This window comes from Myripristis murdjan, chromosome 4, assembly GCF_902150065.1.
Source record: "Myripristis murdjan chromosome 4, fMyrMur1.1, whole genome shotgun sequence".
NCBI lineage: Eukaryota > Metazoa > Chordata > Actinopteri > Holocentriformes > Holocentridae > Myripristis > Myripristis murdjan.
The window spans coordinates 34,106,624-34,123,785 of NC_043983.1; the positions used below are offsets into that span (position 1 = coordinate 34,106,624).

At 41.8% G+C, this 17,162-nt stretch overlaps 1 protein-coding gene across 1 annotated transcript in view; it reads right to left on the reverse strand.

The window, feature by feature from the left end:
* Positions 1 to 1,578: 1,578 nt before the first annotated feature.
* Positions 1,579 to 17,162, reverse strand: part of dsc2l (desmocollin 2 like) — a 38,598-nt gene continuing 23,014 nt past the window's right edge. Inside the window, exons 11-16 of the mRNA XM_030050361.1 lie at positions 16,931 to 17,073; positions 13,292 to 13,516; positions 8,646 to 8,867; positions 6,624 to 6,733; positions 5,457 to 5,777; positions 1,579 to 2,762 (exon numbers count right to left, since the gene is read on the reverse strand). Of these exons, the coding sequence (XP_029906221.1) occupies positions 2,553 to 2,762; positions 5,457 to 5,777; positions 6,624 to 6,733; positions 8,646 to 8,867; positions 13,292 to 13,516; positions 16,931 to 17,073 (1,231 nt within the window). The 3' untranslated portion in view covers positions 1,579 to 2,552. The remainder of the gene's footprint in view (positions 2,763 to 5,456; positions 5,778 to 6,623; positions 6,734 to 8,645; positions 8,868 to 13,291; positions 13,517 to 16,930; positions 17,074 to 17,162) is intronic.

Sequence of the window (17,162 nt, forward strand, 5' to 3'; positions counted from 1 at the left end):
ACCATGTAGACTCAACCATCGCATGATGTGTTTACTCCACATGTCTCAGTTGAGTCTACAGGGTCCTCACTTCAGTTGAGCGTAATGCCCCTTTAAAAGCATGCAGTGTGCAGCGTGTTCTCTCCTCCTTTTCTAACTGCATGGAAAAGATCCCAGCTAACACAGTTACTGTTTGGAAAAAGGAGCTCAGTCACTTTTACTGCCAGGACATTTGAAATGAGACACTTTGAACTTTTATTGCAGGAGATTTTTACTGCACTACTTCTACTTCTACTGCAGTCACATACCAGCAGAGGAACAGTACTTCTACTTCTACTGCAGTCACATACCAGCAGAGGAACAGTACTTCTACTTCTACTGCAGTCAGATACCAGCAGAGGAACAGTACTTCTACTTCTACTTTTTCTCATAAATGTATGATTTTTTTTCCTTGTAAATATGCAACTTTAATCTCAGAAACTCAGATTTTTTTTCTCTGCATATCACCCCCCGCAGCTCCATTTTTTCCCTACAAACACTAAGAATAAGAATGATCAAATAAAAAAACAAATAAACATTTCAATTCAGATCCTGTTGAATTCTTATCTCCTAAATTAATAACAATTACAGTCATGTATTTGTATGCCTTTTAATTTTTTATTATCATTATCATTATTATTATTGTTATGGATTTGGATAAACAGAAACACACAAATTGGGGGTATTATCATTGGAGCGGGCTCTCACCTGTTGTATTTTCCTGTTTCCATGACGATGATGAACATCAGCGACTGTTCAATAAAGTAAAAATAAACACCAAAAAAAAAAAAAAGAAAAGAAAAATCACCATAAACTTAAAAGTCTTCAGACCGGTTTAGTTTAGTTTTTATTTATTCTTAAAAATTTTATTTATTTATTTTTTTGCAAGGAGAGCAAGAAATGTCCGACAAGTTTTTTTTTTTTTTTTTTTTTTTTTATTTTACAAATTGAACCACAGCAATAAATCGTCAGTTTGCCGCCCACCTGCTCAGGTTTTCAGAAGGAGCCACTCCGCCTGCTCCTGATCCCTTTGGCTATTTCTCTAAATTTATTCCATATCCAAAAATATATAAGTACAAATCTATAAACCATCAATTCTGATATTTTCACTTTTTACAGTGTGTCGGCACCAAATTTTTACATCGTATTTACAGTTTTTAGTGTTTTCTCTTCCTTTTTGGACCAAATTTCAGTAACCCTAATATTAAAATAAAAACAGTTTGTGTTGAGTCATGCAAACCTCGCTGCCAACTAAACATTCCTGCTGCAAAAAAAAAAAAAAAAAAAAAAAAAAAGAAAAATCAAATTACAGGTTTTTACCAAAGGTTAGTTCATTAATCATAAGCAGCCATCGCCAAACACACGGGACTGAACCAAATCTGTATTTGCCTCGTTGAATTTTATCTGCTGAATTTCATTTTAATGCCTCACACCCAAATCAAACTCAAAGAAACACTCGAACACACTTTTTCACATTAAAGCCCAGAAATAAATGTACAAAGGCAGAATTTATAAAAAACAACTTTTAACACCTCGAGGCGCAGAGCTGATCTTTTCATGGCTCTCTGAACGGGTGCATGGAGACTGATTTTTTTTGTTGTTTTTTTTTTTTACTAATTTGCACGGCCATGAAAAGAGCAGCCCTGTGTCACAAACAGGACAACAAATTACAAAATAATGATCTTTTCCACTCCTGATAATGCAGCTGAACACTCTCCTCTCTTCTCTGCTTCTTCTAGTTTCTCTGCTAAATTTTAATCTGTGAGCAAAATATTAATCAGCGTTGTGATTACCGTTTGGACAGACACTGCACACACACAGAGCACCACCTCTCTGCAGCCCATGATCACACAGTGAGCACCGCCCCCTGCTGGACAGGAGGAGCATAACACTTGATATGACAGAAGATAACCCTCCACTGCAGAACGAGCTCACAGAGCGACTTTTAAAATTTATTTTAAACTCGATAAAGTGAAGCACAGCCTGGCCACAGCCTGGACTGAGCAGCTTCTTCATGGGAGTGAAAGTGAATTTATTTTGGCCCTAAAACCTCCTCAGCAACTCCACCAAAAGACGACAGGCTGTTGGATAAATGAGCAACTTGTGAGTCATGTGACTTTAGTTTACAAGCCCCGGGTTGCTTGTAATTGGCCAGTGTGATTCTAAATAAAGCACAAAAAAGTCAAGAAAAACTGCAAACATGACCACACCTTTGGTTAAAAGTCAGATTTTTGTTTTTCTGAAGCGTAAAGGCAGTGAGAAGGCAGCTGGTGGTCGATGTTCCTCTCCACGATGCCTGCAGCTCTGCAGCGTTAGAGCTCCTGACACACATTTAGCAGGGAATTTCACATCCATCAGCGAGTCGGGAGAGAAAGAAAAGGAGCGTTTCCTCACTTTTTTACAGGAGGAAGTGAAGTTACAGTAGGTACCACCTTGAAAGACATCCTGCCCTGTTTCCAGTGCGGCTCAAACTGATCCGAAACCCGGGAGGAGGCACAAACATCGGGGCGTTCGCTCCTCCCTGCCCTCGTCCGTCACTTCTCCTCCTTCGCGTCCATGCAGATGTGTGCCAGTGTTTTGAACTTTGACCCCAGGGAGTCCAGGAAGTCCAGGTTGTCTTGGTCGCCCAGCTCGCTGCAGCAGCCCACCGAGCCGGCCGCCGAGCCCTCGCCCTCGTAGCCGTACACGCGCAGGACGTCGTCGGCGTAGCGCTCGTCCGCCGCGCCGCCGAAATACTCCAGTTTCTGCAGGACAGGGGGGAGGAGGAGGGAGTGAAGCACAGCGTCATAATCACCATCATAATGTGTCACAGCTTCAGCTTTACCATTTCTCCACTTTAGGAGAAAGAAAGAGCTGAAATAAAACGGCTGCAAAAAGTCAATTTACCTCAATACCGTTTTATCCCTCCCTCGTTATGGCCACATTATTTGATTAACCATAACTGATTCCCTCATTTTGATTTCCACTTCACATTTTCCTGCTGTTTCTGACCCGCCGCTCACCCTGAAATATGAAACAACTCTTTAAGAAACTTTCATTTCCTAACAGAATCCCTCGCTCCGGCTCCGGGCCACGCTCACTTTCCATCAATGTCATTTCTTTTTTCTAAATTTAATTTCATCCTTCCATGTTTTGCAAGTTTGCAAGCCTTTGGCGTCTTACTTTCACTTTTGAGCTGAGCACCTCCAGCTTCTGTGTGTGTGTGTGTGTGTGTGTGTGTGTGTGTGTGTGTGTGTGTGTGTGTGTTGCACGCAAAATGAGTTGGCACAGCTTTTCAGTCATTTTGTTTTTTTCCCCTCGCACATCAAAGGCTGCCGTCTTGCAGAAGAGGCGAACCTCCCTGTGGTCCGTTCCCGGTTTGTTTCAGACTTTTAATCGAATCAGAGCGAGACACATTCTCCGATCCGCTCCCTCGCAGGCAGGAATTAGATGGATCCTGCTGATCCAGATCCAGGTGAACACGGAAGAATCCAGAATCCAGAAAACTGTTGGACAAATAATGTTGTTGGGCCAAAACGTCACGAGGGATGACAAATTTTTTCTTTTTTTTTTTTTGCACATTGCTTTTTGCACACTCTTGTACCTAGATCTCTAGTGTGCTGTACTTAGATCTTATTCTTTATTTTTTATTTATTTAATCTGTAATTTCCTTCGGGATGAATAAAGTATCTATGTATCTATCTAAATGTAAAAGTCAAGACCGTCCTGCTTTTTTTCAGCGACAGTGTCTGAGCTGCTGCAAGGAGGCAGCCTGACTCTCGGATTTGACTGTCTTCTAAAACATAAACATTTAACGCTATTTTTTTATGTGTATTAACAACATGAACTCTCCGAAATTTCTCCAGGAGCTTCAAAGTTACAGGCTCCATCACTCGGACACTTTTATGGCTGCAGAATCCCATCAAATAGAAAAGATCTGCATGTCTCGTGCAGCATTCAGACACTTTTCCCTGAAAATCAGCGGCGCATGTTTCATGTTTGGGATCTCTAGAATTTAAAGTTAAGTTCTGTGGTTTTGCACAAGAAGCTGGAGCGTGCAGCATGAACTTGTCGGGTCTTGGTTCCTCTACCTGTGGACCGTCCCTCGTCCGGGCTGCAGAACGCTGTGGAGAAGCCGCAGGTCTTTGCGCAGTGCAAAAACGCAAAATCTTAACAAGATTATTTGTCTTATTTCTAGTCAAAATATCTCATTACACTTAAAATAAGACATGATCACCTCAGAAGAAACTTGTTTTTAGACAATTTTCACTTGTTTCAAGTGAAAATTCTCTTGAAACAAGTGAAAATTTGCTTGTTTCATTGGCAAAATTTGCCAGTGGAAAAAGTGAAAATTCACTTGAAATAAGTGAAAATTAGCTAGAAACAAGAAACAAATTTTGCCAATGAAACAAGCAAATTTTCACTTGAAACAAGAGACAACTGTCCAAAAACAAGTTACTTCTGAGGTGATCATGTCTTATTTTAAGTGTAATGAGATATTTTGACTAGAAATAAGACATTTTTGACTTGAAATAAGACAAATAATCTTGGTAAGATTTTGAGTTTTTGCAATGCGGGTCCAGTTTTACGAACCAGAGCCGAACCTGCAGAACTCAAAACCACAACCGACCTGTTCCCTGCAACTTTCTCTAAACCAGTTCCAACCAGACCTGTTAACTGCTGTCAAACACATTCTGTTTGAAAAGGTAATTTTTAATAACCATCAGCAATCTTTTTTCTTTTTTTTTTTTTGATACTGACCTGTTTTTTTTTTTTTTTTTTTAATGAATTTTATATGAAGGACTTTTATGGTTGTGCAGTTTGAAAAGAGATGATATTATAATGATTGTAATTACTCTGATTGATTTTTAATGGGATTTATATGAGTTTTTCAAACATTTTATGGACTGGTTCTGGTTTTATGACCTCCAAGCTCTTCTGTTCATAAGAGAAAAACATATTAATGTCGGCTCTTGTTGAATAAACAAAAGCACAAATGAGCCGGAGGAGTTTGTGCGACGCCTGAAGCCCGAGGCGCTGCGACGACGACGGAAAAAGGCTAAAAACTCATAAAATGCATTTAAATTCACGACGACAACAAAATTCAGGTGGGATCGAGATTCAACTCATTTTAGCACGAAAACTCTCCTGATCTTTGCTTCTGAATTTTTAAAATACAAAACCACCTCTTTAAACTAGATTAAAGGGAACTCAGTGTAAACAATGTAACTCAGTGTAAGTATAAAATATATTTCATATTTCATACTTATTATTACCAAAGGTATATTTCACATTTCACATCTCATATTCTTAGGTTAGTTTATTGTATATACTTCTTAATTTTATTTTATGTTTTTTTATTGATGCTGCTGTAACGTGGGAATTTCCCAGTTTGGGATCAATAAAGTAAATCTATCTATCTATCTATCTAATCCCCGGTGTAATCTGAGGCGGCGCACCTTGTCCAGGTAGAGCCCGTTGGTCTCCCAGGTGTGCATGGCAGACAGGTGGCTCTGCTTGTAATACAGCGAGTCAGTGTACTTGGCGTTCCCATAATGCCCGGTGGTGTAGAAGCCGCTCTGGCCCTGAGTCATGGTGAAGTCCCGGCGGTTGGACTGGTACATGTTCTGCCGAGTCATCGTCTGCAGACCGGCCCCGGCCCCGCCCACCGCCGTGCTGGCTTTCTGCTCCAGAAGCCCCGCCCCTTTCACGGAGCCGTCCAAACCGTCCACGTCGCCGCCGCCGCCGCCGCCGGGCACCATGAGCAGAGTGGCCGATTTCTGACGGGAAACAACAGAACAGCTGGTTTACACATGAACGGAAAAAACATCTCAACAAAACATTTAGTTTCATCTTCAGAGCTCAAATCTCGTTTTTCTTCAAACAAGGAAATGAGACAACCTGCTGAAACCAGACAGAACAAGATTCAAAAAGAAGACACTTGATTCAATAAAATTCTGGGAACAAGATTTGAGCGATGAAGATGAGAGGAGACTCGTTACAGCAGAGATTTTTTTTTTTTTTTTTTTTTTTTGTGGCGCTCCTAAAAATACTTCTTATAAAGTCACAAATTTGCAAGAAAAAACTCAGAAATTCCAAAATTAAAGTTGTAAATTTATGAGAAAAAAACTCAAATTTATAAGAAAAAAAACTCAAATTGTGAGATTTTACTGTCACAAATTTACAAAAAAAGTGAAAAAAAAAATGTTTGTTGAGGTTTTTTTTGTATATTTATGACTTTAATCTCAGAAAATCAGATTTTTTTCTCAGAATATTATCCTCCATCTTGCAGAAGTTGTGTTAAAGGTGCAGTATGTAAAATTGCTAAAGGGTCAACTGAGGTGAGGACCGTTTAGACTCAAATGACAAAAAAAACAAAACAAAAAAAAACATGGAATGAGGATGACATTTTAATGGCTGAGTCTGCGTGGTTCTCATCAGTGGCCTGACTCAGATCATTTTGATGCTCATTCCACTTTTTTTTTCTCAGTTGAGTGTAAAATGATGAATGTTTGTAATTTTCCAGAGCCAAACACAAAACAAAACAAAACAAAACAAAACATCCAAGTCTCCTCCTCCTGAACGACGCAGCGCCGTGAGGAGCGACAGCAGGAGGCGGAGCTTACCACTTCCTCCCCCGGCGCCTCCGTGTTGGACTTCAGCAGCATCCCACCGCTCGACTCATCCAGGTAGAGCTTCTCCGCCTTGGTGGTGCAGGCAAACACAAACAGCACACCTGGAGGAGGAGAGGAGAGGAGGAGGGGAGGAGGAGGAGAGGAAGATGAGAGGACGAGAGGACAAGAGGAGGAGAGGAGGGGAGGAGGAGGGGAGAGGAGGAGGAAAGGAGGGGAGGAGGGGAGAGGAGGAGGAAAGGAGGGGAGGAAAGGCGGAGGAGGAGGGGAGAGGAGGAGGAAATGACAGGAAGAAGAGGGGAGGAGAGGAGAGGAGGAGGACAGGTGGAGAGGAGGTGGAAGGGGAGGAGGGGAGGAGAGGACAAAGGGAGGAGGAGGAGAGGAGGACAGGAGGAGGAGGAGAGGAGGGGAGGACAGGAGAACGAGAGGAGGAGAGGAGGAGGAGAGGAGGAGACGAGAGGAGGAGAGAAGGAGAGGAGGAGAGGAGAGTAGGAGGAGGGGAGGAGGAGAGGAGAGGAGGAGGAGGGGAGGACAGGAGGAGGAGAGGAAGACGAGAGGATGGGAGGATTAGAGGACAAAGGGACGGGGAAGAGAGGACAAGAGAACAGGAGGACAAGAGGAAGAGAGGAGGAGGAGGAGACGAGGAGATAAGAGGAGGGGAAGAGGAGAGGAGGAGAGGAAGGTGAGGCAGAGCGTCTCCATGGCGACGACGCTGCAGATTAAAATGCTAAACGACAAACAAAACAAAATACACTCTAACAAGCCAATCAGATTTAGCACTAAAATCTTGTTCATCATAACCAGAGAAAAAACAAAACCAAAACCTGTGGGATTGAGATGAACTGAGAGAAACTGCACTGCAAACAAGTGGGATTATCTCAGATTATCCACAGAGAAAACCAGATTTGAACCCTGAAGATGAGACTGAACGCTGGTAAAAACTGATTTCCTCTCTTTGCAGCGTATTGATTTATTGTCGTCACTGTCAGCTGATCCACAACTAACCTGCATTACCATGGCAACCACGATCAGCCGGCAGCAGGCCGCAGTTCCAGAGTTTAACCAGCAGATGTCAGTGCGAGCTCAAAAAATAATCTCGGTTTGGTTTCACTTTAAACTGTAACATGGTCTGAATTTCATCGCCGTGACGTTCTCATCACCGAGCGTCTGGCCTGGGATTATTTTCACAGATTATCGATGCTGATTTTTCATTTGGTCGTGTGTGTGTGTGTGTGTGTGTGTCTGCAGCTAATCTCCATCACTGCTGGGCCGATCAGATTAATATTTTTTGTTGTGGGTGTGTGATCCTAAACAGTTACAGACAGTTACATGTTTTTAATTAGATTATTTTTATTTTAAATTTTAGTGATTTACTATTATTTTGTCTTGACTTTTTGTTTTCAATTGTTTTCTTTTAGTTTAGTTTTAATTAGTTTCATTTTTTTTTTTTGGAAAATGCTTAATTTTAGATTAGTTTTTATTCATTTCAGTGATAGATTTAGTCTTTTTTTTTTTTTTTTTTGGTAACATTTGTCAGGGGCCAGATTCAAAGGTCAAGGCCAGAAAAAATATTGTTTAGTAAAACCTAAAAAAAAAACTCGAAATATTACAAAAAAAAAAAAAAACAACCAAATAAACTGACAGAGAAGAAAACTAAAAAGACATTTTCTCTGTAAGTTAGTTAGTAAACAAATAATACAGTTCCAGTCAATTATTGGTTTGTTTTTTGTTTTTGGGAAAGCCTCATTTTTATTTTTACTTTCGTTAATGAATGTCACACCTAGTTTTCATTATTTCATTAATTTTCTGACAGTAATTAATTTTTCTTCAACGATAATAACCGCTCCTCTCATTTCACTTTTTTTGTTTTTTTGTTCTTTGCATCTTGTGAGCCTCAGCGTTCGGTGGAAATAAAACTGCAGAGCCAACATTTTCTCATCCACCAGTAAACATATTAAAAATGAGTGTGTGTGTGTGTGTGTGTGTGTGTGTGTGTGTGTGTGTGTGTGGACTCACAGAGCAGCAGCAGCACGGCGAGGGCCAGCAGCATGGCCAGGACGCCCCACACCCCGAAGCTGACGGAGCTGCGTGCCGACACACACTCGCCCCCGAGGCAGCGACACACTCGCACCCTCACCACCTGGACGTCGCCGTGGTTCTGCAGGTCCGAGATGAGGATGGGCACGTCGTAGACGCCCCGGGCCATGTCCACCGCCTGCTGCAGCACCACCGACGTATCTGAGGACGGAAGCAGGACACACACGGGGATTTTCTCATGATGACATACTGATGATCACCACACGGGTCACAATAAAATCATGAAACAAACAAAACAAAAAAATTGCTTCAGGATTATCCTCCTTTTCCAAGCATCTCTCTCCAAATAAGTCACATGATCCTGCATGGACAGAAAACTAAACTCCCGGCTCAGCTGTTTCACACAGGCCTCGAGTGCAGTTCAGGGCCTTTTTCAGAGAGTTTCTTTTTTTATTTTTCAGTTTTGGGTCAGAGCTCGCTAAATATTTCAGGTCAAACTGCGAGTCCAGCGATGAAGAGCTGTGAGGAACCAAGAGAAAGTTTTAGGGTGAAACACAAAAAGGGAATGGAGGATAGAGTCCGAAGAAGAGGCGCGCCTGCACAGCTGTGTGTGTGTGTGTGTGTGTGTGTGTGTGTGTGTGTGTCTTGTGTGTGAGACTTGGGTTGAGAGTTGAACTCAACATCAGGATTAGTTTATTAGTTTAGGCTTGATACACAAAAGCCGTTCAGCTGTTTGCATGGAAACTAAATGTCACTGCATTCTCTGTTGTGAAGGGAACCAAAAAAAAAAAAAAAAAGAAAGAAAAAAGAAAACACCCAGTGACACGATGAAGGGAAGCCCGACTCTTCTCGTCTTCACCACCCAGACCACAGCGCACAAACTCTGAATGAAACCTCTACTGGAGTAAAAATATGGAATTTAACTCATAATATAATGAGATTCATTATATAATAATGATTTGTTTTATTGGTGGTATAAGGAGAGAAGCAACACGGTACTTGTTAAAAGCATAAAGAGAAAAAAGAAAATATTTTGATTTACAAAAATACGTATATCATGCCAAATGAAAAAAAAAAAAAAAACTTGTAAATATTTCTATCCTTTTTAAATCTTTGCAGAAAAAAATTATAGAAACATAAGTGAAATTATAAGAACTAGAAAGGGAATATAAAAATATAAAAATATGTACATTAGAAATTAGGGAAAAAAGTGTATTATGTAAAAATATGTGCACTGATCCTAATTAATTGCGCTTAAGTATAATTTTAAAGGAGACTTTCTTTATCATATTTGTGATTAAAAACTTGGCAGATTAGTCTGAGTCTCTTATTCCAGTAAGAGATTATATACGGAGCGTAATCTGATGACCAACGATTCGCCATGGCAACGAGAAAAGTTGTGTTTCATGTTTCAGTTCCTCTTGTTGACTTCCCCTCAGCTCCTGGTGAGACGCAACGACAGAGGTCACCCAGAGGTCACCTGGAGGTCACCTGGAGGTCAGCGAGGCGAGTGAGACGCTGCTGAAACTCGGCGGCTCCTGAGTCTGATCACTCCAGAGGAAGAGGAGGCGCCTCAGCGAACATTAGCGCTGCTGTTTTTCACCGTCCACTCATCTTCCCAACAAACTGAAGTGACATTTTTACTGTCAGACTGTCGGGTCACAACTCGCCGCTGCCACAGAGACGCCACCAGGCAGAAAAAAGGCCCACTGCAGCCATTTTCACTCCAATGAGAGTGAATCATCTTCCTTCAGCTCTACAGGATCTACAGTTAAATGAGATGTGCCCCCCACCCACTATTTTAAAAAAAAGCAAAAGTTGTCACTGGTCGGCAGACTGAAACTCTGCTGTCTGAGTGCAAGTGAATGTGTCATGAGATGAGAAAAAACTACTAACGACTAATATTGAATATTAATATGATAATGTTGTGATTCCAGGCTACAATCACCAAAATTTTCTTCTTACTAAATCCCATGGTAGAAGAAAAACCTCGATTTCCCAGTTTTTCTATTTATAATCTCAGTATTTTCAATTTTTTTCTCATAAATTTGTGGTTTCTTGGATTATTACCCCCCTCTCCGTTATTTTTTTCTCCCTATAGCGGCACGAATACGCCGTCGTACCAAGACCTCAGACGACAGAGAAAATTAATGCTCTGTTTGGTCTTTTTAAGGACAAATTCAGTTTGTTCAATCTTGTAATGCACAAACTCAAAATCTACAAAAATTCTGAGCTCTATTTGGATGCAAGATGGGATTTCATCAGCTCGACAAATATGAAATTCCCTGCAACATATGATCATACACTGCCCATGTTACAGCGACCGCGGATAAAAACGGCTTCCAGCTCCTCCAACCGTCCATCACAGTTTGGTGAACTGAATAAATGAGCAAATGAATATGACTTCTGGACATTTATTTGACTCAAGCTGTGAGTGAAGCTTCAGAGTGAGAGTTATGGTTAGGCATGTGGTGTCAGGGTTATTGCACATGATAAAAAACAACATGCATAACATGAGAAGCCACAACAAAAAAAACTAAGGGCTTATGTAATGTGGAGGGTTCAGCTGAATGGAAGGTTCTCATAGGCGCGGTCAGACAAATATTTGTGTGTGTGTGTGTGTGTGTGTGTGTGTGTGTGTGGTCAGTGCAGAGGCTGCTGGCCTCAGGGCGCCCTGCGGTCAGAGGAACTGATTCCACAGATGGATTAAAAGCGCCGCTAAACGTCGGACGGTGACATTTCCTCTGCCGGTCCTGACATTTGCGGTGACATTTGGTCCTGAGAGGCCGGCTCTGACCCGTCGCGCTCTGACTCGCTGGACCTCGGCGGCGCTGCCATTTCCGCTGCCGCCGCTCTGTCCTCTCAGGAGAGCGATGTGTTTATAGACGCCTGAGCCTCGCGTCTCTTTGCCCCTTTAAGACTTCAGGCCACACAGACGGCCCGGACTGCCTTCAGCTTCCAGATAACACACATTTACTGATCACATGACGGTTAAAAACTTAAATGATGTGCAAAATAACTTCTCTGGCCTCTGAAAACAGGATGCACCTTTCAGTGGGTTTAGTTCTAATTTCTGAGACATTTCAGACAAATGAGACAGAGGATTTATTTTACAGCAGAGATAAACGTGACATGTACGACGGCGTATCAGGGCCACTTTACTTAAGAAAAGTATCTTAAGTAAAGTATGTACGATGGAGTATCAGGGCCACTGTAGGGAGAAAAAAATAATTGGGGGCGGAGGTAATATTCTGAGAAAAAAACTCAAAAATTTATGAGAAAAAAACTTGAAAATCCTGAGATTATAAAGTCAGAAATTTGCAAGAAATAAGTGAGAAATTCTAAGATGAAAGTCGTAAATTTATGAGAAAAAAAACAAAAAAATTCTGAGATTATAACGGCACAAATTTAGCGTTTGAACACGGAGGGGACGGCAGGTCGCTGACCGCACCTCAGCCGCTGATTCCAGAGCAGGAGACAGAAACACCTGAGCAGGTGTGGCAGGAAGACAACGAGCTGGAACAAAGAAACCGACAGAGAACAGAGCAGCGACGTCGTTCTGCACCTTATAATTTAGAGATGAACACACAGCCGTCGGCTGAGGGATTAAACTCTCACACTCAGAAAACACCGGGTCCTTAATGGTTCCACAAAACGCCCTTTGGTTCTACAAGGAACCATCAGCAGCTGAAGAACCTGTTTATTTAGGGGCTGGTTCTCCACACACTTTCTGTGGTTCTTTAAAGTGCTAAAGGTTCTTCATGTTTATTGGAGTTATTTGGTGGCGGCAGCAGCTAACAATTCTTTTCCTTGTGGATTAATGTGCAGATTATTTCCTCAGTGAATGGATTAATGTCTCGCTCTATAAACCATCAGAAAACATTTTTAATAGCTTGTCTGGAACCCAATGAAGGAACAAGGAACATGGAGAACCGGACAACAACATGTTCATGTTGGTTTTCAACCTGCACACAGTCATCTGATTTAAAACGGTCAGAGAGGCTTTTATTCTGAAACTGAACCAGTTGAGTCCACAAATAACTTTCTTAAAAATGGTTCTTCTATGGCATCAATCCGAGGAACCATTTTTGGTTCCAGTTAGCACCTTTATTTTTCTTGCTGTTGTTTGGCTCTTAGTTTCGGATGTTAATCCTCTGGAGCCCGGACCGTCCCGTCTGACACGTTTTATTTACAAAACTCAGCAGCACACGCCCCGACTGTTTCTCGTCAGCGTTCATCAGACCTGTGTTTGCCTGAAACAGGATTCTGTGTCGAAACTGCACCGAGTTTCCCTCTCTGAAAAATAAATCCTCATGTTGTCACGTTGCCTTCCCCAGAGACTGATGGCATACTGAACTGTATTGCAGCTTAAGTCATGTATTACACATTACTCGTTACTTTAAAAAAAAAAAAAATTATGCATTACTTTAATTACTCCCTAGGAAGTAACTAATTATACTCCTCATTACATTACCTATGTGTTATCGAGCTGCATTATCTCATATTTCTGGTTATGACTTTGCTGTTTGCTTTCATAGTTAAAAAAAAGAGAAGGTTGGAAAAATCACCCACAATTTTCTCTGTTTTTTGGGGGGTTTAAATATGAATTTTGGTCATGCACTCACTCTTGGCGTCTCGCAGCGTCCACTTCTTGGTCCCGTCGGGCAGCTGGAAGTGGAAGGGGGCGGAGTACGGCGGCAGGTCGGCGTCCTCGGCGTGCACGGTCACAGACCCCATCCTCCCCTCCTCCTCCTCGCACAGGACCAGCTCTCCGCCCGGGACCACCACCGGCACGTTGTCGTTCACGTCCTCGATCAGCAGCGTCACCGTGCCGACGCCCCATTTCAAACCTGGGAAGAAGACGGCGGGGGGACAGATTAAAGTTTCAGAGCTTCTTCTGTAATTACCTGCAGAAAACGGACCAAGGCTAACAGGCCACTTTTTTTTTTTTTTTTTCAAATCTGTGCTTTTTCCATCGGTAAAAATCTTAGCAAAGTCCGCATTGGAGCATTAAGACTCTTCACAGGTATTTGAGGTGATAAGGAAAAAAAAAACATTATCCTTTAACCTGAACTAAGTTGCGTGCATGGCTGTGTTTAATTAGAGGGATTATTTGGTGTTTCAGCTCAGATTTGATAAAAGCAGGAATAAAAGCCTCTGAGTCCTCGGAGACAGTCGACATCAGAGATGGTCAGTGTTTGGTGCAAAACAGAAGCTTGGTCATCGCCAGCTGAACCGCGGCGCGCACGATTCTCTCCGAGCCGACAACCTCACGATGTTTGAGCCTTTCTTCGCTTCAGAAAGGCTCCTGAGAAATCACTGATTTTATTAAAACTTAAAGAAAACTTTTTGTAGTCCAATTAATTTGATCATAAATCAGGCTGCAAATGATTATTTCCATTTCTAGTTGATATAAATTTGTTTTGATCAAACTATTAATTATTTTGTCTATGAAATGTTAGAAATTAAACTTTTTTTCTTTTTTTTAGGAGAAGAATGGAGGCGGAAAGTTTCTTTTGCATTATTTGTGCCGATGAAGAGCAGTAAATGATGAGTCATTGTTGACAGATGGTATGACCTCCATTAATGTTTTTTTCCTTTAATTTGCTGTCAGTTGGCTACCGTCATGATAATGCTGTCTACAAGTCCTTACTGTTTTTACCATGACGAGTTTTTTCTTATTAATCCTGTTTTTCTCATGCCAGCCTCATTACTCTTACTGTATAATGAATTTGTTCTGCTGGCTGTTTGACATTTAGATGATGATCAAAAAAAAAAAAAAAACAACTAAATTCTCAAAGTGATGTCTTCAAACTGTCAAAGTATTAATTTAATGACTTTATAAATGGAGAAAAGGACGACAACCAGAGCATCTCAGTGAAGCTTCAACCGGCAAATCTTTGGCATTTTTACTTGATAAATGACTAAATCCGTTTGATTACTAAATTATAATTTCTAAATTTTCTGTCAAGTGACTAATTGATTAATTGACTACTTGTTTCTGCACTAATAATAATCATAATCACGGCATGTGAAAGCAGCCCACAGACAGGTGGTTGTTGTTGTGCTGCTGAAGAAGAAGAAGAAGAAGAAGAAGAAGAAGAAGAAGAAGAAGAAGAAGAAGAAAAAGAAGAAAACGAGTTTCTCTGACTCGACATTTTATTTGTGACAGCTGAGGCGGCGGCTGCGTCGCTGCACCGCAGGAACGCCTCGCTCTGCACATTTTCCTGCACTTTCACATCAAGATCAAATATCCGCGGCTGGGTTTGCTCAGGGACAAACACAGACAGCCAGACAGATCTGACACACACACACACACACACACACACACACACAAAGAGAGAGAGTACATTTATGAGCTGACACACCTTTAACGAGTAATGAATTACTGATAAAGCGTGCCGCGGCTTACAAAACGTTATCAGCTCCTTGGGCTGATCAGAGACAGAGCCTCCAGAGGAACCACGAAGGATTTCAGTAATAAGCTTCACTGTGTAACAACAGCAAGAACGCAGACGCACTCACAGCCGGATTACAAGACACCAAAAACTGAAATGCACGGGACGACCGATTTCAACTGCAGTTAGCAAATCGCTCCGACAACAGGCCTGCAACACAGACTCTGCTGCAAAACAAAAAAAAAAAAAAATAACACAAAAGTCAATGAAATCAAAGCAATGTTCTCCACACACGCTTATCCCGCGCATGCTTCCTCCGCTGCGTGTATCTCATTCATGCCGGGGTTATAATTGCACATTCAGGCTGCACTTACTGATGAATGAACAGATGAAAGCGCAGAACAAAGTGCCGTATGTGTCGGGAAACGGGCCAACTTCACACAGAATCCCAGACGAACGTTACTCTTTGATGAGGTTTCTGCAGCAAAGTCTTTCGCTTTTCCACTAAAAATTCAACTCGCTGGAACATTTACACTTTGCAGCCAGAGCCGAAACCCCGGCGTGAGGTCAGCAGCGGCAAAGCGACGACGCCGGACTTGGGAATCAGTCGGGTGTGGCGGCGACCACACCTGCGCCTGTCTGACGCCTAATTAGGTTTCATCGTTATAATGGAGTGCAAAGATCAAGCCACAGACTGCCAGGGGCTATATCAGACACAAGGCTGGGTGTGTGTGTGTGTGTGTGTGTGTGTGTGTGTGTGTGCTGGCGGCGTGGTGATTCTGCCTCTAAAAAATGTGAAACACACACTGCAGACATCCTGTGCTGACTGATTTGAGGCTTCAGCGGCTGGATTGACAGGAGCTGCTTTACAGCCTCAGCACCTGCAGATTTGAACCCTCAACCACTTCAACCTGGACTTTTGCACTTTGATTAGTGCAGTTATGTGTCCTGATTAGGGTATTTTGTTTTGTCATAAGAAGACATGCGTGCAAACTAATGACATTTTTGACTTTGACTTATTTTGAGTAGATTTTTTTATCAGTCCTTCACGATTGATGGTGGATAAATGGATAGAAATAGGCTCAATAAAATAGATGAACACTCCTCAGTCAGCAGCTAAAACAAACTATAACCTACATTCTTGTATGAAAACTGTATTTGTATGAAAACTGGCGAGCAGAAGGCAGAAGAACCAGCATCACAGTGGAGCTAGCTGGCACCATGCCTCTTATAAACACATTTTGACTTATTTTTTCCAGTTAAACTTTAATACCGTTGGTCAAATATATTTACCCAAATCATATCATCAAAACTTTCTTGCCTGGAGCTCGTCTGTGGGCTAAAATGTAGGTCGAGTCGTGTGGCCTCAGTCGTCCTGCTGCCGTGTGCAGGACTCTAGAAATGATGTGTGCGTGGGTTTGAGGAACGCAGTGCAGGGCAGAAATTCAACTGAACTTGCATTAAACCTGGTTGTTTTAATCAGGATTATGCTGCAAGATGGTTTTTCTTCAACTACATTAAGTTCCCACTTAAAGGCTAACCTTAAATTTTGCAAATTTCCAGATTATTCCTGTAAATTCATGTTAATTCCCATATATTCCCATTAATTCCCATGGAAAGTTTCCAACTTTGAAAATTTTGCAACCCAAGTCTTGAAGCACATAAAATGGGAGAAACACACTTTCCCAAAATAAAAAAGAACTCTAATGAATACATCACAATAGCTTTCGTCTAAGTTTGGATCAGTTGTAGTTTTTTTTTTTCCTCTTATTCCACCACAGTTACACGCTCTCCTATCCAGCGTTATTTATTTATTTATTTCAGTTTCCGCGGCGCCCAAACAAACTTCATCAAGTCAAAACTCACTGGAGTCGATGGCCTTGACGGTGAGGTTGTACTTGGCGTCGGTGACCAGAGGAGACTCCAGGTCGATGGTGCTGGCCGCCGTCAGCTCTCCTGTAGCCTCGGCCACACTCACCCAGGAGCCAGGGTCAGACACCTTGTAATACCTGCACACACACACACACACACACACACACACACACACACTTATTAAACTGTGTCTAGCGAAGGAAAAGAGGCTTCAGGTAAAAGAGGC